Source organism: Phyllostomus discolor, chromosome 10 (genome assembly GCF_004126475.2).
Source record: "Phyllostomus discolor isolate MPI-MPIP mPhyDis1 chromosome 10, mPhyDis1.pri.v3, whole genome shotgun sequence".
In the NCBI taxonomy this organism is placed as follows: Eukaryota; Metazoa; Chordata; class Mammalia; order Chiroptera; family Phyllostomidae; genus Phyllostomus; species Phyllostomus discolor.
Genome location: NC_040912.2, coordinates 65,394,855 through 65,419,264, shown reverse-complemented (window position 1 = coordinate 65,419,264; position 24,410 = coordinate 65,394,855). Strand labels below are relative to the sequence as shown.

Genomic DNA, 24,410 nt, shown 5'->3' with positions numbered 1-24,410 from the left:
GAACTAGACCTGTAGAAGTCTTGGGTCAGATGAATTTGTAGACTTCAAATATGTGTTGGCTTTAAAATATGCAGTTGTGTGCTTTAACACTGTTCAGCCTCCTGGCAAAGCATAGATGGAATGTTCTGGGTAGATGCAAGCACACAATATTGATAAATAATGGTTTGAAGACATAGGACCTGGAGAAACATGAGCTCTACACTGAATGGAGAGAAGTGTTTGAGTGAGAGATTCACTGGGGGAAAAGGAAGGCACTGAGATCTTTGTGTAGTCATGATGGAGTCCAATAGAAACCAAAATGCAGGTTCAACTGCCTACCTCAACGAAAATCATACTCGTGAGACAGGTACTAGTGCAAAAGGAAAGAGGTTTGTTCAGGTGTCGTGACTTGGGAGAACCGTGGAGTCCTCTGTTAAAGACCATCCCCTTCTTGCTCAAGTTCAAAGTTCTTAAAGGAATAGGGAGGGGAGGACATTGTCTTCTATCCAATTGTCTTGCTAGCTTTTGGCACTCTCAGGTCCTGTACATTCATCTTTCTAGCTTTTGGTGCACTCAGTATAAGAACCTACCCCTCTTCCATTTTTGCTGACGGGGGAGACTCCTCAGTGCTCCTTGATTATCTGTAGTAGCAGTTCTTCCCTTCAAAACTCTGGACTCTTCTAATCTTGCAAGGATAATAGATAGAGGCCTTATCATATATAGTTTCTTCCTGTTGTCAAGGGGCATGGTCTTATCTATCCCTGGGTCCAGAGATTCCTGCTGTCTACTAAAAGGAGAAGGGGGTCAGTAATGGAAGGAAGGCTTTATGTGAGGAGGAAGGATGGCTGACTTTGGAAGGCAGAACAGGTGAAACTGGTAGACTACTTCATATTTCAAGGGGCAGTGTTGCAGATGGGCTTCCAAAGTGAGACCTATTGTGCAGACAAGGAATCAAGTATTTAGTGAGGAGTATGCCTAGTTGTGCAGAGGAAATTATAGTGAAATCAGAAACTGGAGAGACTAAAGGATCCTCATGATCTAACCCAGAGTGGGGCTTTGGGTGACATACCCAACAGCAGGATAAGTTTGCCAAGAAAGCCACTGTCTGGGAAATGTGGACAAAGGTGTTATAAGTAGCAACTGTCAAAAAAATAAATAAAATAAAATGTAACATTGTCACTTAGCTTTGGGAAGTGACCTCATCCCTAATCTGGAGCAAGGTAATAGGCAGTGCCTGGTCCCATTTCAAATGTGTTTCCTGGTATGGTCTTTATTTTGTGATTCATGTTCTCAGTCTTCCATATAGATTGGGGTCTCCAAGACACATGCATTTCCCATTGAATCTGTAGTGCCCGTCCTATCTTCTGGGAGATTTCTGAAGTGAACAACAGCCCATTGTCACTTTGAATGCTGTAAGGAAGTTCAAACTGAAGAATTATTTATTTGAGTAGAAGGTTTGCTACCTCAGTTGCCTTTTCAGTTCTAGTGGGGTATGCCTCTGCCCATCCAGGAAGGGTGTCTGTAAAAACTAATAAAAATTAAATTTTCCTATTGTTTTAGGCATCTGTGTAAAGTCAACTTGCCAGTCTTCAAGTGGGATATCCCTTTATATTGTACTCCCTTTCCTGTTGGGGCGCATTCTATCTTGGAATTGTTTTCGTCGCATATGTGACAGTCTTGGATAATCTTTTGAGTGGTTCTTTGTAAATGAGAGTCCTTCAGATGTGGTCTAATTAGGGTCTTTAAATCATCCCTTCCATAATGCATCCCTTCATGTAGGTGTTTGAGGATGGGATATACTAGAGCTTCAGGGAGTAAGATCATGCCATCAGTGTTGACCTTCCATATAGAATTGGGGTTAGTGTTAGAGAACCCTGATTCATGGGCCTATTCCTCATCTTATAGTGTGGCCCTCGGGTGCCTTGTCTTGCTGCTTTGTTGGCAGTTTGGTTTCCCTGGCTTGTTTGGGAATCATCTTTCTCGTGTCCTGGGCATGCATTATGGCAGTCTGGTTGTTTGATGTCCTTATTCCCTGAGGTTGAGTCCTTTTTCTTTCCATATTGCCCCATGACCACGGACTACTACCACGAAGACATATTTACAGTCAGTGTAGGTGTTAAGTCATCTACATATTATAGAAGAATTCTTGATTTAAATTTAATGTCCCTTAATCTTCTGCTAATATTTCCTTAAATATGGTGGGGGAATTCTTAAATCCTTCTGATGACACAGTGAAACTGTGCACCCAAGAGGGAGGCCCCAAATAGGGATTTGGAATGGGGTCCAGAACTCAAGGGTCCAGAACTCAAGGTGTCCAGAACTCAAGGTGTCAAATATTAGGATGTCCTCACCACTTCCCTCACAGGGGAAGGGACAGACAGAGCAGGAACATGCAGAGCTGTTTTGCATAGCAACAGCTTTGCAGCTAACCTCTGGCATGGTCATTTAACATATCTATAGCCTTTAACTGGTTTCACAGATATGTTCAATAGCTGTGGCCATGCTTTGAGTTAGGGGGATGGGAGTGACTTCCTCCCAAGATGTAGCTGGGAGGCAACTCCCCTAGTTACAGCATCTTTGTGAGAGCTTGGCGAAGATTGGCTTCGTGCCATGGGGCCACTCCTGCCCAGACTCACAATGGCAGCCCAGTAAAGCTGGAAGGATATGAGAATGCTGGCAAGTGTAGCTGATTGTGGGAGGAGTCAGAAATGGGGCTGCAGAGGAGGATTGGTGCGAGAATTTAAACCCAGAAGTGGCAGCCATTAAGGGGAGAACCACGTAGCTTTAGCCAGAGTGCAGACCCCCTTGCAGCTTTGCCAGGGAGAACCATACGGCTTTGGCAGAATGGAGACCCCCACAGCTTTGCAGAGGAGAACCATGCTGCTTCGTCCTAGCCAACGACACAACTGATGGTGTCAGAAGCCTGAATCTACTTCTTTTCCTGAGATATGCTACCCAGTTTAGGGCAGAGGGAGAAGAAAGCACTGTGTGCATCTGTGGGTATCCTAAAGGACTTTGATATTTTAATGCAGACATTAGGTCACTACTTTAAGTCTGTATAGCTTGAGATAAACATTTCCTTTCCTTTTCATGAATCTCTGGCATTGAGAGACATCTTTCCTCTGCAGTAGATGATGTGAACCTAGTGGGGGATCCTTTTGGTAATAGTATATCGTCACCCCCACCCTCTGCCCTAGCCCTGTGGTCTGTGACAATAGTCCAACAGTATCAGAGTGGGGTTTTAGATTCTGGGTCCTGCCATTCAAAGGCAAATGATGTTTGAGCCTGTTCATCTATTAGGTTGCAGAAAAAAGCATCCTTCAAGTCTAGGACTGAAAACCATTTGCTGTCTCCTAGGCACTGTAGTCTAAGTATAAGGGTTGGGCACAGTAAGATAAATATCCCAAACAATGTTATTTATGGCCCTATGGCCCTATACGAATTGATGTTCTTCAGTGTGAGGCTTTTTGACTGGCAAAATGAGGGTGTTATAGGGAGACTGACATGGTCAAGTTAATCCTGATTTTAAGAATTTCCACAATACTGGTTGAATCCCCTCATCGGGGGCCACATCACCCTCTCAGTTGCCTTTAAAGGGCCAGGTGTAATTTTAGGACTGTATAAATGTAACTACTCCTTAACTAGGGTCAAGGAGCTCAGCGCTGCTGCCAGGTAGAAACAAGGTGCCTGGCCAGATAAAACAAGGCAGAGGGCCAGCCAGATTCAGCCTGCGGGCCTTGTGTTTGCCACCTGTGCTCTAAAGCATTTTTTAAGAGGGTGTTATTTCTTAGTGGGATCCATGCCCTTCCTTTAGGTTAATTTTTACAGGTTGGGTGTTAATTGCCCTACCTGGGTTCCATCAGTCCAAATGGCTCTAGCAACCTGCTTGTAGATCTCATGTGGGAAGATTTCACCTCTGAGTCCTTTTGGGCAAATTTGGAGCACCTGGAGCTAGAGAGCATGTTCCCAAGGGACTCCTAAACATTAATTCCTACTTCTCAGGGGAAAAAGTTATTTGTGTAGGCAATTTACAAAGTAAATCTTGGCCTAGCAATGGAATGGGGCAGTTTAGCATGTAAAGAAAACTAATCAAAAGTTTTTGATCCCCAGACTGGCATTTAGAGGTTGAAGGAACACCTGTTTTTGTAATTGTTCATTCCAGTAACTGACACCACAGCTGAACTTTTCCTGGTTAGTTTTCTATTAAGTGCTGATTAGGTAACCTCCCACATCTGTAAGGAAGTCAGTTAGCTTGTTCCCCACTGTCACTTGTACTCAGGGCACCTGTGGAAAAATAGAAATAAGTTGAGAAGTATCATGGGTAGTCCCTGGGCCTCCTCATTCATTATCAGATTCATCATTCTTTCTAACATTTTTTGGCAAGAGCTTCTGTCCTTTCTATCAATATTCTTCTTTTTGAGTCCAGGCAAACCTTTCTCCAATACCCTTCCTCTTTGCAATAGGTTCATTGATTGGCATCTAGTAGGTCTTTTGAAACCTTTTTCTTTTGGGTCCCACCTCTCCTGGTTTCCCCCACACTGTTTCTTTGAAAACGGTGGCCTGTATTTATTTCCTTGTTTCTCGGCCATGGTAAACTTCAAAGGCTATGTCCACCAGCGGGGAGGGATTCACTTCCAATGCCCCATCTAAACATTAGAATTTCCTTCTGATGTCTGAGGCACTTGCCCAATAAAAGTCATGTTTACCATGTAGACATTTTCTGGTGCCTGTGGATCAGCATCAGTGTGCTTTAGATAGGCCTGATAGATCCTTTCTAAAAATTCAGAATGGTCTTCATTTGTTTTTGTTGAATGGCTCATATCATATTTGGGTTCTTTTGTTTGGGCACCCCTTTGTCAGCCCTTCTAATATGCACATTTGCAGTGTTGTAGACAGACTAGGTCCCCACTGTTTTGGTCCCAGTTTGGCTCTATCAAGGGAATCACCTCAGTTGGGCTGGGGGTCACATTGGGATTCTCTTGATGAGCCTTATCTCTGACTAGCTGCCTTCATCTCCTGTTAGCAGGATATTAAGGAGAACCTGTACCTTTTCCCAGTTTAGATGATGAGTGGCAAAAATGGAGGTGATAAGATCTGCCATTTTCTGAGAATCCTCCCTGTATGAGAGGTTGGAATTTTCTAATTCAGTAAATCTGATGTGGAAAATGGAGTAGGGGCCCAGTAGTGGCCAGTGGGCTGGTTTATTCTGCCTATAGGGTATTGCCTTAAAGGGAATTGTCCTGGTCTGGAAAGAGATGCACGATGGGGAAATTGGGTCCCCTGCCAGGTCTTTGAAAGAGAGACCATTTCTTCATCATAAAAACATGGGGCTGTCACCTCTCTGGGCTCTATTTCAGGGGTATCTAGCAGCTAGGGTGGTAGTGGGGGAAATCTTCCCGCTACTAATCCTGGGTCTCCTGGGTTCAAGGCATTAAAGAGACTCATCACCCCATTTTCTTTCTGTTACTGTGTTTTACTATCAGACAGGGGTTTTAAGTCCATTTCCCTCCTCTGCATCATTAGGTTGTTCCCTTTCTTTGCTGAATCCTTATTGTGTAAAAATATAAATGCCTGGACATAAGGCATTTCATCCCATTTCCCTGACTGTTAGCAAAACAATTCCAATTGTATGATTATGTACTAATTTAGGGAACTATTTAGGGGTCATTTCCCCCCATAGTCTAAAGCATATATAGGCTAAGAAGTGTTACAATAAAAAACCATTTGCTTCTCAGTCATTGGATCATAGCTGTACATAGACTGGTTTGCTAAAATTTGGCCCAGTAAGCTGAACTCCTTTCAGGAGTTAAACCTGAACAACCCCTGATGGCATGAAAGTACAAACCCAAAATCATAAGCAGAGAAAGACCCTAGACTAAGTGGCAAATATGAACAAAACTTGGATCTATTAATTCTGTTAGTCCAAATGAGCATTCACAAGCAAGTCATAGCATCTTATCTCATGCTAACCAATACTGCAAGCATTCCTGACCAGATCCAAGTGGCATGAAGCCCAGGAAGCAGGGATAGCCTACTAACCAGTAGTGCAAATGATCCTAACTCTTCCTAAGTGGTACAAAGCCCTAGTGGAATGAAGCTCAGTTGTCACGAACAGCCTACCAACTGGTGCCCCAAATGGTCCTACCCAGACTCAAGTTGCATAAAGCCCATATGGCATGAATTCCAAGTAGCACAAAGCCCAATTGGCAGGGATGGAGGACCCCCAGTGTGCACACTAGTTCGACTTACCCAGTCTTGGAGTCTCCCTGCTCCCCAGAAAACTATTTTCTTTCACCAGCCAAGTGCTTCAGGTGGCTGACACCTTGACAAGGAGTGCAGGAAAATTCCCTGAAAAAAGCTCTCAGCACCTACTGGAAGTCCCCATAGTCCCATTCCTGGGGTCAGCCTGCCACAGGCAATTGGGACCCCACCTCAGGCCCTCCAGGACTTACCAAGGTCCATACTGTCCCAGTGGAGTCACCAAAAACTGAAACCAAAACACAGGTTCAGCTGCCTGCTGCAGTGGAAGCCAAACCCATGATAGAGGTGCTGGTACAGAAGGAAAGATGTTTATTCAGGTGCTGTGACCTGGAAGAATGGGGAACTCCTGTGTTAAAGTCCATTCTCCTTCCTGCTCAAGCCCAGAGTTCTTATAAGGATAAGGAGGGAGGCCTTTTTTTCTATCCTATTATCTGGCTAGCTTTTGGTGCGCTTGGGTCCTGTTCATTCAACTTTCTAGTTTTTGGTGCACTCACTGTAAGAACCTCCCCCTGTACCACCTGGGCCTATAGAGGAGACTCCCTGGCACTCCCTGACTATCTGTGGCAATACCAGAACATGAGAATATTGAGGAGGGTTTAGTGAAGGTTGTTGAGACCAAGGACATTAATAAATGGTAAGCTCTGATCCTTTTGCTTTTTCACATAATTCAAGGCCTCCTGGATTGTAGAAAATTTTTTAGTGAAGTGGGGTGTGGGGGATATTAAACTCTTAGATAAGCCGTTTTTGTTTTATTTTTCCCCAAGTGTTTGATATGAAGATACAATAACCAGTAAATATTTTATCCACAGTTAGATTTATACCTTAACAGTCATTACTTTAAAAAAAATAGTTTACATGTGGAAAACATCATTAGCTTTTTTATAGCCAATAGGATTCTTTGACCATTTATTAATCTAGGCTATCTATCCCCAAAGGGTAGTTCAAATATAAATTCCATTTATGACCTTGTTGAACAAAAACAATCATTACTTTTTCAATTAATTCAGGATGAGAGGTGTTTATTTCCTATGAGGAGCAGGCAGCCTCCAGGGCCATATATTCAGTGAAGAGTGTGGTTTATTCTACCAATGAATCCTTTGTAATGAAGGAAAAACTAGTCCAGTGCTGTAGCAAAACCATCAGCTGGTTAGCAGCTTTCATGCCTTTTGGGGGCTCTTCTTCCTCCAAATAATGTGTCAGCATGAAGACAACATGCCTCCCAGTGGCTGTATGTTTGGATTTCTAATTTTTTACTCTGTTTCCCAAATCTTAATTTCAAAATCTTCACACTTGAAAAGTGAGAGAAAAGAAATAGAGAACCATGCATAGTGTGTTCTCATGTGTCTCTGGTCTTTTCACTCACATGTTGGCTAATGGGCTTATTAATTCTAGAGTAGATTCTTAGTATGTCACAATGCTGATGAATTTCTTGACCTTAGAAGATACTCAGGGAGCCCCTGATGCTGGACTTCTAGTGTGACTTTGTGGCCCAACGGGATCATAACAAAAAACACTATAACATAGACACTTTTAAGGGTGCATTTATTTGATTATTATCCTTCATGATATAAAGACAATTTGATTGCCTGTTCATGTGTGTCATGTGCATTTAAAAATATTTTGTTTAAGGTCATTTTTACACTAGGAAATACTAATAAAAGTAGGACTTACTGAATCCTAATTCAGCTTCAGGAAGAATTATTTTGGAAATGGGCTATTAAGATTTTTCCTTCAATAAATTGATTTTTTTTGTCATTGTGGACTCTTCCACAAAAATGGAGTATGAAATGTCTCTGTGGATACGAGGCCTGATTTCAAGAAACTACATGTTATCCTTTACTTCTCGAACACAGCTAGCTGCAAATATTCATGCCTGGTAGCAATATTTAAAAATAGATTATACAGGCAAAACAGTCTGTGTGTTCACTTCCAAGCACGATATTATTTTAGAGGGATCTTTTAAGTGCATAGCTGTACCGAGTCAGCTTAGACAGCTCTCATGATGTCTTGTGTGTACTCTGGCAGATCCTCTTTCAGAAATTCGGATGTGCATTTAGGTCAGTTGTTATGAATGTGGGGCTGTGACCAGGGTTTTGGATGTTGTTCCCATTTGGCACATTTACTGTAGCACAGAGGCAATAAATTTTACATGAATCCTTTCCTGCCGGCTAGCCCCATGGGGGTATAGCCCCTCACAGGAATGGGTGACAAGTGTCTGGATACCCCACTCCTAGTCCTGTTGCTCCTAAGGGATGTATGTCTTCTGGGACATTTGATAGCATAATCTGATCCATCTTGTATACAAAGCAAAGGTAAAAAGGAAATTACTACCTTTAACATGAATGGTAGCCATATTTACTCCAACTGAGGGACTGTGACCACAGGCTTTAGTTACATGTAACCGTTCCCTATAATTGATCATAGTTTTGAGAGCTTGCATGATTTTTGCAAGGTCAGTGACTTTAATCCCACCCTAACTAACTTTGTTTCACTGTCCTTGTGTTCTCCAGGAATGTTAACAGGAGACTAAGGATATTAGAGGACAAAAACAGATGCCTTCAGTAGCTGCTCCAGAGCAGAGGGGGTGGGAATGACAGAGTCCTGATCTCCTTCCTACAGCAAATTCCAGCAAGCACTGCAATGCACCGCCTACACAGAAGTGTCATCTGGTCTAAGGCCACTAATTCTTTCAGTGAGAAAGTGGATGGCATAGCTTGGAGAGGAGAAGTTGGATTCTTAAAAGAATAAACTTTAAAACTATAGTTCAGGTTTACTCTTCAGAAATTGATCACAGACAGTCATAAATCATGTTGGAGACTCAGGAAATGATTACCATTCATCTTGGCCTAAACTCCTTTGGAGGATACTCTACATTCCACTGTTTCATAATGTATAACACATGTTTACAGTATTCTGTAATTTATTCTATATTACAGACTAGTTAAGTACCCCTTCCCGTTCTGCTGACAGATGCCCAGGACAATAAAGAGAAGGGCAGCTGGTTGCTGGAGAAAAATGGCCCATGCGTAAACCTTGCTTGAATAAATGATGAAATGTAAAAAGAAAAGTCTAGCAGAAACAAATAGTTGAGCATTTTTACTGATGTGAACCAACACAAACAGGCCTGTGACCAGTTTCATGTTAATAATATCAGCCAACCTATGCACCATAGTTGATGGTTTATAAAGCATTTTTGCAGCTGTCCTTGTATCAGACACAATGAAAGGAGACAACATTCCATGATCTGAAATGGAGTCTTACTCTGTTCCTGCAAATGACACTTGTCCTGCTGAGATATGCCTGTTGCTTTAAGACAATCAGCTCTTTTCCTCACCTTTTGCTTATTAGGTCCTTGTGCATCTGACTTAAGAGTAGCCAGGAGTGTCCAACCCCAGTTTGCACATCTGCACACAACAGAGCACACACCGTTATGCAGGCATATGATGCAGTTACCTGCCAGGGACTCTGCTTTCTCCCAAGGTTGCCCTGTGATCTGTGGAATGAATTTTTTCTGGCAGCTGCAGCCATTTTCTGGTTTGCTGTGGGGAGAAGCAGCAGGTATACATTCTTTGAAGAACTGGGGAACATTTAATGGTGATAAAATTACCGGCAGAGTTTGAATAAAGACTGCTTTCCAACCTTTGACCTTCCTTTTCCCTTGATTGTTGATAGCAAGAGAGCGGTTTCAGCTGGTAGAAGGTGAGAATGTTAAGATCTTTTTGTTTATTTTTTGCCAGTGCTCAGCAATTCTCAGGATTAGTAAATTACTCCTCTGTGACTGGAGGCGGTTTTGTAGGGAGCTGGGAAAGGGCACAGCACTGAGAGCAAAGTCTCCATCATTCTCTCTTTGTGTCCTGGGGGCTTTTATTTTTAACCAAGCCAACTTATGTTTCCTGCAGCTATAAGAGGGGAGGGTATTTTAAATTTTTAATCACAACCTCTGTCCACAGAAATTATCTGTTACATTATCTTCTGTAGACAAGACACTGCCTTTATTTCTTTGTTTTTCACTTTTTAAAAATTTTGCGTAGGCATGCTTATGTTAACACTGTTTCCACATTTTTTCCTTGAGTTACAAATAATAGGTATTTCTGGAATTATCATATTGGCTACCTACATTATTCCCAAACTGTTAAAACATTTCAAGGAAGCTACTTTGCATTTTCTTGAGGTTTGTTTGTTTAGTCATTTGGATAACTGCTTTTATGTTCATTTTTAGGGAAGATGCTTAAAGTTGTTTTTTTTTTCTTGTTAAGAGTTAGAAGTCCTAGATGATTAAAACCAATTAAGGAAATACTTCTGTGCAGTCATGATGATGTGAATAATATGCAAGTGGGAGAAAGACCTATTCGATGATTTTCAGAACACAAATTTGGTCCAGCACATGTGAAGGGAGGTACCTGCAGAATCCCTGCTGGCGCACTTGGTACAAGACTGTTTGGTCCCCAGAAGTAGACAGTGGTCAGTAGACTGACCACTCAACAAAAGCCTATTTTTCAAACATTTATTTTAAAAATCAATGGTCAAATCAAATCTTCTCTCTTTTAATCATTGGAAACATATTTTCCTACATATGTTCTAACTTGCCTCTTTATTCTAATGTCACAAACTTTGATATATTTTTTGATGGGGTTATTTATTTTGTTGGAAAATTCTACCAGTTTACTCAAATCTAAAAACTTTTGAAAACTTAGCATGAAGAATATGATTTACAACTTGAGCAAGTGAAATACATTTGTTATTTTAGGGCCACAAATAGAATATTTACATGTAATATCTAAATTCCATTCATAATGGCAAAGCTTCTGAGGTTTATGTCATAACAGTATCTCCTGTCTCTAAATGTTGTGCTTCAGAACACATCATTTGATTTACATTAGAACATTTGATTTTATGTATTAAAGAGTAATTTTGAAACAGGATTCTGTTGTATTTTGTTCTAAGTCTTTTTCTTCTGTAATTCTTTAAAAAGATCTCTCAAAAATATTCTATTTTCTCTATCCATAGAGTGTCATATTCACGTGTGTTTCTTTAACTGTGGGATGATGAGTTCATTTCTGCCCATGGGCACATTGATTCTGTTTATGTGTAGCATTTCATGAGTGCGCCCTCAGTGCGTGGCTTCCCACACACACTGAAGGGGCTCTAGAATAATGGACTTCAGAAGCACAGGCTTTTCCCTTGAGGTGTATGATACATAGGAGAGACAGAATAGTTGTACACATGTGGGCACACACATGAAAACAATCATCCAGCATACTGGACACTTGGCAGATTTCTCCTGGGAGCTCTGAGTAACATGGAGACCTGCACTGGCATCTGCTCCCAACCTCCCATTTGTGAGATCAACTAATGACATAAAAATAGGGGAAAAAAAACAAGCCAAAAAGAGTGTCATCATTATTGAAATGATAGCTGTCACTTATTACACGTTCATGATTGTCCAGGCACTGCTAAGCTCCTTACATGAATTATTTCATGGGTTAGGTAGCTATTATCCTCATGGAACTGGTGAAGATGTAGGGCAGTGAAGCAATCAGCCCTAATATATATAACTTGGAAGCGGCAGAGTCTGGATTCCAATCTTTTGCAGGGGCTGTAGCTCCGACTTCTCTTACTGTCAGCTGAAAGGAGCACAGTGATGTAAATGTGCATCATTCTGCCCACTGATTCCCCATATTAGAGAAGCATATTGATGGCAACCCTCTGAAGTAGATATTAGAGGAGACTCCACCTGCCCTGCTTAGGAAAAATGCCAGATACGAGTTGACTCCTACTATCCAAAGATAGGAAAAAAAAAAAAGGGAAGGGAAGAAAAAAGGCCTATGAAAGAGTTGCAGCATAGAAAAAAGGAAGATAACATTTAAAATGCAAGGGAACAACATATAGCTGACAAAATTATGAGAAACAAGTAAATTTTAGAAAGGAATTTTTAGATAGCATCTGCTTTGTGTCTTAAAATTCAGGAAAACATAGACTTTGAAGGGACTGAGTGGTAGGTAAGCCAGATTGTGATGAAGAGAGAGGATACCTGCAAAGCTAAGGAAAAGAACATAGAATTGGGCATAGATCTGGGAGGCAAGAATTTGTGGGGGAGTCCTAGGTCCACCACTTCTAGCCCTACAACTTTAGACAAGTCCCTTGCTCTCTGCTTCAGTGTTCTTATCTATAATATTAGGTACCTACTCAATATGGTTGTTATGAGAATCTATAATGAACTAGGAGAAACAAAGCATATATTAAAGTAACAGTGAAAAATCAACGCTATTAAAAAATTGAATCCATAACGAAATTAAGATCTCCCAGAATCCAGAGGAAGGGAATACATTGATAAAGTAGAAAAGATGTATGTACATGGACAATACAGAATGGAGATTCCCTAGGAGAGAAACTCATGTTTTTGAAAGAGACTAGAACAAATGGAATTGATGCTGCAAACAAGATGTAGCAGAATCTTTAGATTAAAAAGGGCAATGCCAGGGCAATACCAGCCAACACTAAGAATAATCTTAAATGTTATTTATTTTAAGGATAGAAAAACATTAATGAGGCAGAAAAGCACAAGGTTTGCCTGAAAGGGAAAAAATACTGCCTGGGTTAGACTTGCTCTTGTGCACTGCAGGATACTGAAGGTGATAAAACAGTATCTCGGTTGAAGGAAATCACTTATAAATGTTTTTACCCAGACAAGGTGGTGATCATGTAAGAAGAAAAAAATCATCCTGAGATTGACAGTAATATAAAATATTTCCATCTAAAATCTACCTGAAAAATAAATTACCTAGAGATTTTCCTAGTTAGAAATCAGCATAAAAATAAGTAATGGTACCAGAAGTACATAAAGGAACAAAAAAATTGGTTATTCTTGTCCTTGGCTGGGGCATTAAGTGCTAAGGGGACTCTTGATAGACTTCCCAACTGAGTGCTTGGACAAAGCTGAGTGTGATTCTGATAAGCAGCCAGCACTGAGAACACATTACCAATTTTAATCAAGATAAAAATGTACTGTACACAGATAATTGAGAAAGTGGGAAATATTGCCAAGGATATGTAAAAAGGATACCATTATTCTTAAATTTATGCTAACTGATTTGAAAATATCAAATTTTATAAGATATAAAAGCAAATTTTAATAAATGAAAAAGATTATTTTCCAATGACAGGACTCAGTTTCATGAAAATGTCTTCCAGTGCGTGTCTAAAGCAGGCGTGTCAAACTCATTTTCACTGGGAACCACATCAGCCTTGTGGTTGCCTTCAAAGGGCCAAATGTAATTTCAACTCCTTAACAGTTAAGGAGTAGTTACATTTAAACAGTCCTAAAATTTATTTGGCCCTTTGAAGGCAACCTTGAGGCTGATGTGGTTCCTGGTGAAAATGCGTTTGACACCCCTGGTCTAATGTATGCATAATTCCAATCAATATTATAATTGATTTTTTAGAAGTTGATAAATTGAAATTGTATCTAGAAAAATGAGCTGATAACATAGCAAAGGAATTTTTAGCAACTGGTCTTTGGGAAGGAAGCTTGTCCTACTGGTTGGTAGCACTGAATACAAATTAAAGCATTTGTACTGGCAAATTATGAATAGAAAGATAAAGGAAATAGAATGAAGATTCAGAAACAGATCTGGTATTATAGAGATAAAGGGGATAATTCATCACAAAGATGTAATTATAAATGTTTGTGTGACTAGTAACAAAACCTCAAAATATATGAAATTAAAACAAAAAATGACAGAATTAAAGGGAGAAACATAATTTCATAATCATAAATTTTAATACCTCTATCAGTAGTTGATAGGAAAAACAGTAAAACCAGGAAATATGAATAACACTATCATCTTTTAAAAATAAGCTATAGTTTATAGATCAGAATAAAAATAAAAGAAAAAAGCTTTTTAAATGTTTTGTTCTTTTTTTTTAAGATTTTATTTATTTTTAGAGAGGGAAGGGAGGGAGAAAGAGAGAGAGAAACATCGATGTGCGGTTGCTGGGGGCCGTGGCCTGCAACCCAGGCATGAGCCCTGACTGGGAATCTAACCTGCAACACTTTGGTTCACAGTCCGCGCTCAATCCACTGAGCTACGCCAGCCAGGGCTTTTCTGTTTTTTAAAATATATTTTATTGATTATGCTATTACAGTTGTCCCATTTTTTTTCTCCCTTTTATTTCCCTCTGCCCTGTACCCCCCCCCACCATCATTCCTCCCCCTTAGTTCATGTCCATGGGTCATACATATAAGTTCTTATATATGTGTTAGAATATACACGTATTCCACCAACCAGCCACTGCCTTGCTGCTTGTCCTCTCCACCTCTGCTGCCTGTCTCTGCCCCTCCCACCAGCCTAATGAATGTTTCTTCTTTAACTCTTTGGTCGTGGGACTTCCATACAGTTTGATTTTCTGTCAGGTCTGGTTATTTTCTGTTTTTAAATTTGTTGTTGTCCTTTTTTTAGTTGTGCAAGGAGGTAAAGTGCTTCCATCTTGGCCAGAAGTCCAGTATTATCAGTCATCTTAATTGACCTTTGTATTTGTAAAATGTATTCAGTGACCTCAAAAGAAGTAACCAAAAACTCAATAACAATGAGCTATATAGGAAAACTCTAAATATCTGAAAATTTTGAAAAAAATTATCTAATTCATATGGCAAAGGCAAAATCACAGGGAACATAGAAAATAATTTGAAATGAATGGCAGAAAATATAGAGGCACTATTGGTACCCTTAAAGGAACTGAATGCATGTATCTTGTACTTCATCATAAAATTAAATGTAAGTGTACATTTACAAAGAAAATAACTGGCTGTTTTTTGTTGATGATCTTGGATCAATTGTACATTTTTAGCAGAAAAAAATTGCCCACATTTAACAATGTCTCAGTGGGACTATCATTTAAAGTAGTCATTTTAAAACAAAACCAAACACAACAAAAAACACACAAAACTTTTTCATACTAATAAAAAATAATAAATATTTTCTGAACATAAAATCTATTTAAACTGGAAACAGGTCAGTGATACATGTATTCATCTCTTATATTTATCAGAAGTTCACTCTGATTTAAGAATAACCCATGTGGTTAAGAAATTGCTTGAGTGTGTTATAGCACTGTATGTCATAAAATATATTGGATATGTGAGTAGACATCAAGTCATTATAATTGGTTGTTAAAGCATACATTTCAGCAGGGTAACCATAATAATAAATATTGGATACTAAAGTGAGGATGAAGATACACAATTTTGTGAAGAAATTTTGAAATCCAGTTTTAATTTTTAAATGCCTTGCCCACACTGAGGGTATAAAAGAATCTAGTTGTTGGAGATTATAGAGAAAGGTTTATTTTTAATTTGTTTGTTTTTTTAATCAGAGTAAGTGTTCTTTGACAAAGTTCTGGAGAGACTTGTTCTGAGTCCTGCCCCATGTAGTTGCTTCTCTTATCTCAGGTTGAGAGAAACAGGCTTCAAGGACACAAGTTGACTTAATAAATTTCTCCTGAAGGCCTTGGTGGTCAGAATCTAAGTGGAGATGAAAAAGCTAGAATCCTGTAGAAATGAAAGTAGTGATTTCAAGAGTCGTCTTGCACTGCCAGATTTTGTTTAGATGAAGACCTGTGAGCATGTCCTATAGACTACATTGGGCCGCAAAGAAGGCTGGATAACATGGGGCCTCTGCCCAACAAAATCTGCTTTCTAAGATGCTTCACAAGAAGTGTATGTAGGGCCACCTTCATGGGTGTGCAACCCGTGTAGTTGCAAAAAGGCAGGCCCTAAGAAGGGCCCCATACTTGGTTAAATAGGATGCTGTTACCATCTTGAAATTCTTAATTTTTTAAATAAAGAGCCTTATGTTTCCATTTTTTTACTGGACTCCCACAGATTACTATTTGTAGTCTGTCCTACATTTATTACCTACCTTGAGAAAACTATGATGAAGGGGTCTCAGCAAGGGGAGAAGGGGTGGTCCTCTAAAGCAGGTGTCCCTAACCCCTTGACCACACACCGGTTCTGATCTGTGGCCTGTTAGGAACTGGGCCACACAGGAGGAGGTGGGAGCTTGAATGTACTGTGCTTGAATCATCCTGAAACCATTGCCTCCCCACTGCCTGTGACCCCCCAGCCTGGGTCCATGGGAAAATTGTCTTCCAGGAAACCAGTCCCTGGTATCAGGAAGGTTGGGGACCACTGCTCTAAAGTTAGAAAGAATAGTCTTTAAATACTCACCATACTTGCTGGTGAGGCTAGTGAGCCAGTCAGGTAGAATGTTCCTGCTTCTCTGACCTCCATTTTCATCATCTACCTCCAGTCCCTTCCAACCCAGAGAGGACTAAAAACAGCTTAGGAAGGGGGAAAGATGATTTGGATGAAAAGAGGTTTTCATAAACACTCCTTTCCCAGGTGGGGCATGCAAATCTGCAGCAGGTCCTAGGTGAGGAAGGTAAGCTGTCATACCACTGAAGCTGGAGATTCCAGTATCCAGGTGGAGACTGTTTTATGTTTTAAAGTTACTACAGGACTTGTATTAGATAAAAGTAATTCGAAAAACCATGGGCTTTCCTAAGATTTCATTCAGGGTGGGGGGTGAACTACTACATTGAATAAAAAATAATTTTTAAATCGCTAAAAATGAAACTTCTTTTGAAATTGCACCTTGAAAGTGGTATTTTTTCCATGTATTGACTACTTAAGAATCTAGCAATATCATACTTTTTGATTCATAAAGCATGTTAACTTTTAAGTTTCAGGTGATGCTCTGAACACTCATTGAATTTAATGGTGAAATTGGACTTTTTATAAATTGCATCTCCAAATTGATCTAATTTGGTAATAGGAAAACAAAATGTTAGGTTTTCCCATTTGTCATTTGCACTTGTGTTTATCTAGTTGTTGGCTTGCTGACAGTGGTCTAAAAATGGAAAAGTATAGCTCAGCATGGTTGCTTTTTGAAGTCAGGAAATGCATGTACTATATCTCTAGAAAACACACTTAACATTTGGGACAATTAAGCTTGATTATTGGGATATAAACTATCCCATTTTTCCAGTGGCGGTGACATAGAATAATTTTTTTCCTAGGGGCCCTTCTAAATGACCTGGATTAGAAGGATGTTGCTAGTTTTCAATATATTTCTACTGCAGTTTTCCATTTTATGCAAAGACTATAGTAGGCTAATTATCAAAAATTGCATTTAGTGCCACGTGGATGTGCCATTAACTTTGAACACTGTTGGACTGACATTTAAAGTAAAATGTGGTTACATTCCTTCCTTGGATTCTGTGAACTATATTTTAATAACCTTCAATGATGAGATATTTATATCTTCTTAAATTTTCTGGAGGTTTTTTATAGTTGTTTAAACTTCACAAAATGAGAATGGTGTGCATTTTTAACTAAAAAAATTCATAAAGTATTTTCTTCTTTAGCAAATATCCTTATAAATTCTTTTTGGCTATATAAAACTTGTAGGAGATTTATATTTTGTGACTTCATAAGTATTATGAGAAATATGTAAGTTCTGTCAACAGAGATCATTTTATTTTTGAACTTTTGCTAAAACTTATTTTAGTTGTTGATCATTTTGATTTTTACTTTAAATTAGAAAAGGCTGCACCTAAAACAGATCCTTGAAGGAGTGGGCATCATAGGAAAAATATATCAGTATCATTTGTAATTTAAAAGACAATATTCTTAAAGGAAGAAAATGTAAAAGTAGATGCAATAACATGCCGGGCTAGTCAGGAATTGGGGTCAAACTCCTCTTGCATCCTACTCTCTGCCTAATATCATACACAAGCCATTACTCAAGAGAATTATGAATTCCATTGGGAAATGTAATCATAGAACCTTCTTATAAATATCTTAATTTATCATTTCTTTCTTCAGTACATTCCTCTGATTTTGTTCTAGGCTCGCAGGAAGGAGGTATTTATCCAGGAACGATATGGAAGATTTAATTTAAACGACCCATTCTTGGCACTGCAGAGAGACTATGAAGCAGGTGCCGGCGATAAAGACAAGAAGCCAGTTTGCACCAACCCCCTCTCCATCCTTGAAGCAGTCATGGCCCACTGCCGAAAAATGCAAGAAAGGATGTCCACACAGCTAGCTGCTGCTGAGAGCAGACAAAAGAAGGTATTTAGACTTTCAAACGGTCATTTTTCCCATAATACAGTGTAGGATGCAGAGACCATCTCTGAGGTTATCTCTTGTTCTTAAATATTGTATTTTCATAAAGATCTGGGATAAGTACTCAGAAATTCAAAATTCTGACAGATTCTGTTTTTTTTCAAATGTCACTCAAAATTTAAAAAAAAAAACAACAAAAAACCCAACATTGAACCAGAAGAGATGTTTGACAAAGAAATTATGTTTTCCATAACAGTAACTTCAATGCTTTCTATAAAATATGATTTTTTCCTTCTGAATTTCCCTTTTCTAGTGTCATAAGGCATGCCTAACTGCTAGGTGGGCGATCCAATCATGCAATCATGACCCTGACCATGTGGTGGCATTCCCAACTTATGTTATCCAGCTGTCTCAAATATTTTTTTAAAACTCAAAATCTTTTAAATTATTTCTTTGGAATATGAAACTAGCATGCGGAGAATTAGAATGGAAGTTTTCATGCAGTCTCACTTTATGTCATTTTGAAGTCCTGGTTAGTCTCAGACTTGCCTCTGGGGTCTGATAGCTGTGTTTGCGGCAGACCTCCAGGCTCCCGCTCACATGTGTTTCATTTAAACTGACTTCCTCCCCACCCCTCGCCTCCCTGATCAACACACACTTACTTATTGCACTTGAGGAGATGGTTCAAAGAGTCCTGAGTGATAGAAGCTTACTGTCATCAGCCATGAGGAAATAAAAGTTTAAATTTTGTCCTCCTGATATGCAGCCAAGACTGCTAATTCCCTTTATTGGAAAAGAGAGTGAGGAAATCATGGAAGCTAATGATGTGTAGTATAATCAGAATAAAGAGCAATATGTTCTTCCAACCATCATTAAAGCATAAATTAAAATGTTTCTATATATCTTTTCAGAGAACTTGTTATAGTTTACATGTAACACCTGCTTATCAACCTGAATGCACTATGCTGTAAATATTTATGATACTGTCATTTAATGTGTATGTCTTTTCCCTGTAATTATACCTTTGCATTAACGTATGTATGTCAGTCTTCTGGTATGGACATTGAATGAAAGCAAACATTTTCATCATGTCACATGGTAGAAAACTAAAGCACTGGGTAATATAATAAAGGAGGAGGAACTAAAGGCTTTGCATGGATGTGAGGTGGAATCAAACAGTTTTACTTTGGATTTTGCAGACCCTCTGCAAATCCCAGCAGACAACCATTGAGGTCTCTGAAGATTGTCAAAAATCCCCACAAACCACATAAGCAAGATCCAATGTATTTCAGCTGATGTCGCTGAAGCTCATGTGTATTTCTTGGATAGGACACTTTTCAGTTATGTTCTTAACATGTCAAATGAACTATTTCATAATAAAATATTCCTGCTGGATTTTATGCTGTATTATCAAAAATCAAGAAATATTTGGTTTTCATTATAGTTTTCACTTAATATATAAAAATGTATGCTTTCCTAAATTTTACTTCAGTTATGCATCTTATCTATTATTTCTCTTTTAGAAAAAGAAGAAACTCATTTTGACTTGAATAAAAGATTTTATTATCTAACTAATTTTTAAAAAAATAACTTACATCCTGTTTGTTTCTGAATGACTGGGTCATTTCCAACCTGGCAGGGAATGAAAGGAGATATTTTTCTGTCTTATGAGTCCTGACAGGATAATATGAAATGAGCTAGTGATCTGTCTCCCATATAACAGGGATACAGTGGTCCTTTATGGGCAAATTCATTGGCTGTGTGGTCTCGGTGGAGGCTCACTCTGATAGGCAGTGCTACCCTGTGTCCCTGATGATATTCTGTTCTGGAAGATTGTGCCATGTAAGAAAAGCTACAGTTTGTACTCTTATCCTGAATCTTACCAAGAAAATACTACATCAGCTGATAAGGCCAGAAACACCAAACTCATCTTTTTAGCAATAAAATTACCTGTCACCTGTAGTACTGAAAGTAACTATTTTAACCAGACATCTTCAATTCCCTTGCATATAGAATAAATTGAAGCTTTAGAAATCTAAAATAGTAAGACAAAAAAAAAAATCCATTATTTTCAATGGGTCCAGTTCTTTAAATCACTGCCAGAGCAAGAGTCAGGGAAAGCAAAGGCTTCATTATCTACAATTCAAGTATTTATTATCTGACACTGGGCACAGCTCTTGGGTAATTCTGAGACATTTGGCCTGAGCGCTGCTCTGGTTGGCCTCTCCAGGAGAGACAAGAGGCTTCATGCTCATTCATGCGTTGGTTCCTACTGAGCCTACTAATAGGAGGGTTAACGGGTAGTTTGTGTGCCAGGAAAATTTGGGCAAGAATCAATTTGGCAAATGGACTGAGCCCTTAAATCCGCTTTGAATAAGCTCATGAATAATCATCATGGGGAACTTTGCCTCCAGTAATCTACTCCTCATTTACAGATAGAACCTAGGATAGAATGATATTTGTCTTTTTATTATCTTGTACATCGTCTGTTAATAGTTTCTATCCTAATTTATTTTCAATCCTTTTAGTCATACTTAGAAAGTATAATTTCTAACCCTGAAACAGAAAAGACCTTTTAATTTGAGCAGAGCCTTTAAAAGTGAGAAGCTAACATGAGTAGGAAATTTAGAAGGGGGCACAATTTTTTTTTTTCACCAGTATAAAAACTAGAAGTAGCTCTGTGTATTGGATAAGGCTTCTAGGTGGCAGTTCAGCATAATGAGGTTGGTTGCATGGTAGTAGATGTATCATGCAGGATTCTTTGTTGTGAGTAAATGAAGCTAGTATTTATTGAGTTATGCTGAAAAAGCATTTATTGGTTAGTTTACAGTATGGTAGAGCATGGCTGGGACAGTTAGGAGACCAACTCCTCCTAGTCAACATCACCAATAACAAATGTTCACTATAGATCTAGTTTTAAGTGGTGATGCTCAAGAGTCTGCAGGTGGCAGACTCCAGGCAGCACCACTGCCATCACTGCTCTGGGTCTTGAGTGGTGCCTCACCTGGTTGGTCCTCCCTCTTTGCATCTCTCATTTTTCATTGGAAGTCTAAGAACAGGTGCATTTGTTTGGTCAGGCTAAGGCCCCACACCCTCTCTTTGGCTACTAGGAAAGCTACTATTGGACAAATTTCACTTCTGTAGGGGAGAATAATAAGGTGGAGAATTCTAACACAGGAAGGAGTTTCAGGTGCTAGACAGCCAAAGAAATAATAATTAGACCAGAAAAGAGTAATCAAATTATTTTGTTTAATTTCTTTCATGTCTTGTCTTCCTATTATAACAAATTGTACTGTTCTGCCAATTGTACTTAGTGCTCTCTACTTAATTATATAATGGTTTATAAAATATAACTTAATTTTAAGTTGCTTTCTAGACTTCTATTTAAGGACAGCATGGTAGGAAATCATCTAAAATAGCATTTTTAGGAAGAGTATTTAGGACATTTTGTACATGAGTGAATGTTTTTAGCTCATATCTGAGTCTTTTTTTTTATGATTCATTGTTACATTTCAACATGCATTTTGACTCCCCAGGCACACTGCAGTGAGTGTTAAGGGGCAGCCGGCTACTGAGGGCTGTGGCTCTGAGCAGAAACAGAATAAAGGGCAGTTCACCTTATCCATGCCTTGTGTTCCCTCCGAAACTCTAGATGAAGAGGAAAGAGACAGATGGCATCTGCAGAACCCTAACTGCTGACTGGGAGCTCAAGCCCCTATAAAGAAAAAAGAGTTATTTTAATGTATTTTGTTATTTATTTGTTTACCAGTATTGGGCAGGTGGGTAGGGGTGTGTAGTTGCAGAAGAGGACAAAAATGCAGTGAGTATTAAAAGATATGGTGAAGCAATAATGGATATAATTAAATGTCATAAGAATATTTTGTGGTTGTAACAAACATGCAGTTTGCTTTCTCATTTTACGAATGACCACAATCGCTTCCCTCTCTGTTTTGCACTTTGAATTGGAAGTAATTGCCTTTACATTGCTGCTCTGCAACCACCTACATAGTTTTCTCTTTCATCTTGTGAAAACATTAATTGGTTTTCAAATATTAAAGCAACTCTGGATTCCTGAGGTAAACTTCAGTGGGTCACCTTTTATTCATTTTATTTATTGGTGGATTCAGTCTGCCTATATTTTGCTAAGGAGTTTTGTCTCTGTGTTCATGAGTGATAATTTTTCTGTAAATTAAATAAATACTTGGTGTTTTGATTGATGCTTATCCTAGGTTTATATAGTGAACCAGAACATTTTCCCCTCATTTTCTTAAAGGGTATGTGTAAGTTTGGCATTATTTCTTTCTTTGATGTTTGGTAGAAGTCACTAGAAAGCCATTTGAGCTAGGAGTTCTCTTTGAGGAAAAGGTTTTATTTGTGAATTCAATATCTTTAAAAGATACAAAGCCATTTAATTTTCTGTGTCATTCTATGTCAACTCTGACATAAAATGTGTTTCAGAGGAATTTGATTTGTTGAATTTGTTAGCACAAAGTTATTCATTATTTTTTAAATATCTATTCTGTAGTGACTATCTCCTTTTTTATGCCTGTTATTTGCAATTTGTGTTTCTCTGTATTAACCTGTTTGTTTTAAATGTTCAAATATTGTTAATCTTTTAGAAAAACATCTTTTGGCTTTCATAATTTCTCTATCATTTGTCTCTTTTATTTCATTTTTTACCTTTATCTCCTCCTACAATTTGCTTAACTTTTCATGGCTTCTTAAGGTGAAACTCAAATGATTGATTTCAAATAACTCTTCCAGATAGGCAATTAAAGATATAAATTTCTCTCTGTCCTCTGCTCTAACTAACTTTAAATATCCTTCTTTCACAACATCCCACAAATTTTGGTATGCTCTGTTTTTATTTTAATTCAGCCCTAAATGGAGTCTGCTTTCCTTTGTGATTCCTTTTTAAGCTTTTTTACTATTTAGAAGTATGTTTTTTTATTTTTGAATTCTGGGTTTCTTTTTTTTTAAGATTTTATTTATTTATTTCTAGAGAGGGAAGGGAGGGAGGGAGAGAGAGAGAGAAACATCAATGTGCAGTTGCTGGGGGTCATGGCCTGCAACCTAGGCATGTGCCCTGGCTGGGAATCAAACCTGCGACGCTTTGGTTCGTAGCCTGCGCTCAATCCATTGAGCTATGCCAGCCAGGGTGAATTTTGGGTTTCTTAATATCTTATTCTGATTTACTTATAATTTAATTTTACTGTGGTCAGAGAACATATTCTATAAGATTTTAGTCTTCCATAATTTTTTTGGTGGTTTTGATTAGCTTAACAAGTGTAAAAGACTACATCTTCTTTAGTCTTCGACTGTCCTATTCCATAATGTCAGTTAGACCATGGCATGTTCATAGTACTGAGATCTATTCTTGCTGATATTTTAAAAGATTTTATTTGTTTGTTTTTAGAGAGAGGGGAAAGCTAGGGAGAGACGAAGGAAGAGAAACTACGAAGTGTGAGAGAAACACCAGTTGGTTGCCTCTCACACACTCCCAGCTGGGGACCTGACCTGCACTGTTGTCATTTGCCCTGTCCAGGCATCGCCCCAGTGACCTTCCAGTTTAAAGGATGATGCCCAACCCACTGAGTCACACCACTCAGGGCTATTCTTGCTGATTTTTAATCTAGTTTTCTTTTTATGAGAGAAGCTTGTTGTCATATATTTTTCTATTTCTCCCTTTGATTGTGTCCGTTTTTGCTTTGTATATTTTAGAAATAATAATTTAGCCATCATTTGTATGCAATCTGTCTTTTTTCCTCTGTTTTCAAGAATTGTTTCTTATCTTTGTTTTCAGCAGTTTTACTATAATGTACCTAGGTATGATTATTTTTATATTTCTCCTGCTTTGAGTTGCTGAGCTTCCTGGATTATAAATTTTTTAAAAATCATATTTGTACTTTTTTTGCTATTTTTTCTTTTAATACATTTTTCTTCCTCATTTTCTCTTTCTTCTTAAATTCTGCTTTCATGGAATTTAAAACACTTTATATTGTCTTAACAGGTTACTGAGGTGCTGTTCACTTTTGTCAGTCTT

General features: G+C 38.6%; 1 protein-coding gene and 1 long non-coding RNA gene across 5 annotated transcripts in view; one reads left to right on the top strand and one right to left on the bottom strand.

Moving 5' to 3' along the window:
* The window catches only part of CTTNBP2 (cortactin binding protein 2), a 182,894-nt gene that overhangs the window by 56,498 nt on the left and 101,986 nt on the right, over positions 1-24,410 (top strand). For all 4 annotated transcript variants that reach the window (XM_036010846.1, XM_036010844.1, XM_036010845.1 and 1 more), the window contains exon 3: positions 18,149-18,373. In XM_036010846.1, coding sequence (XP_035866739.1) covers positions 18,149-18,373 — 225 coding nt within the window. The remainder of the gene's footprint in view (positions 1-18,148; positions 18,374-24,410) is intronic.
* On the bottom strand, positions 3,745-10,774 carry LOC118497155. The gene is made up of 2 exons (XR_004899695.1): positions 9,694-10,774; positions 3,745-4,263 (listed from the first exon to the last, which is right to left on the bottom strand). It is a non-coding gene; the product is annotated as an uncharacterized LOC118497155 (long non-coding RNA).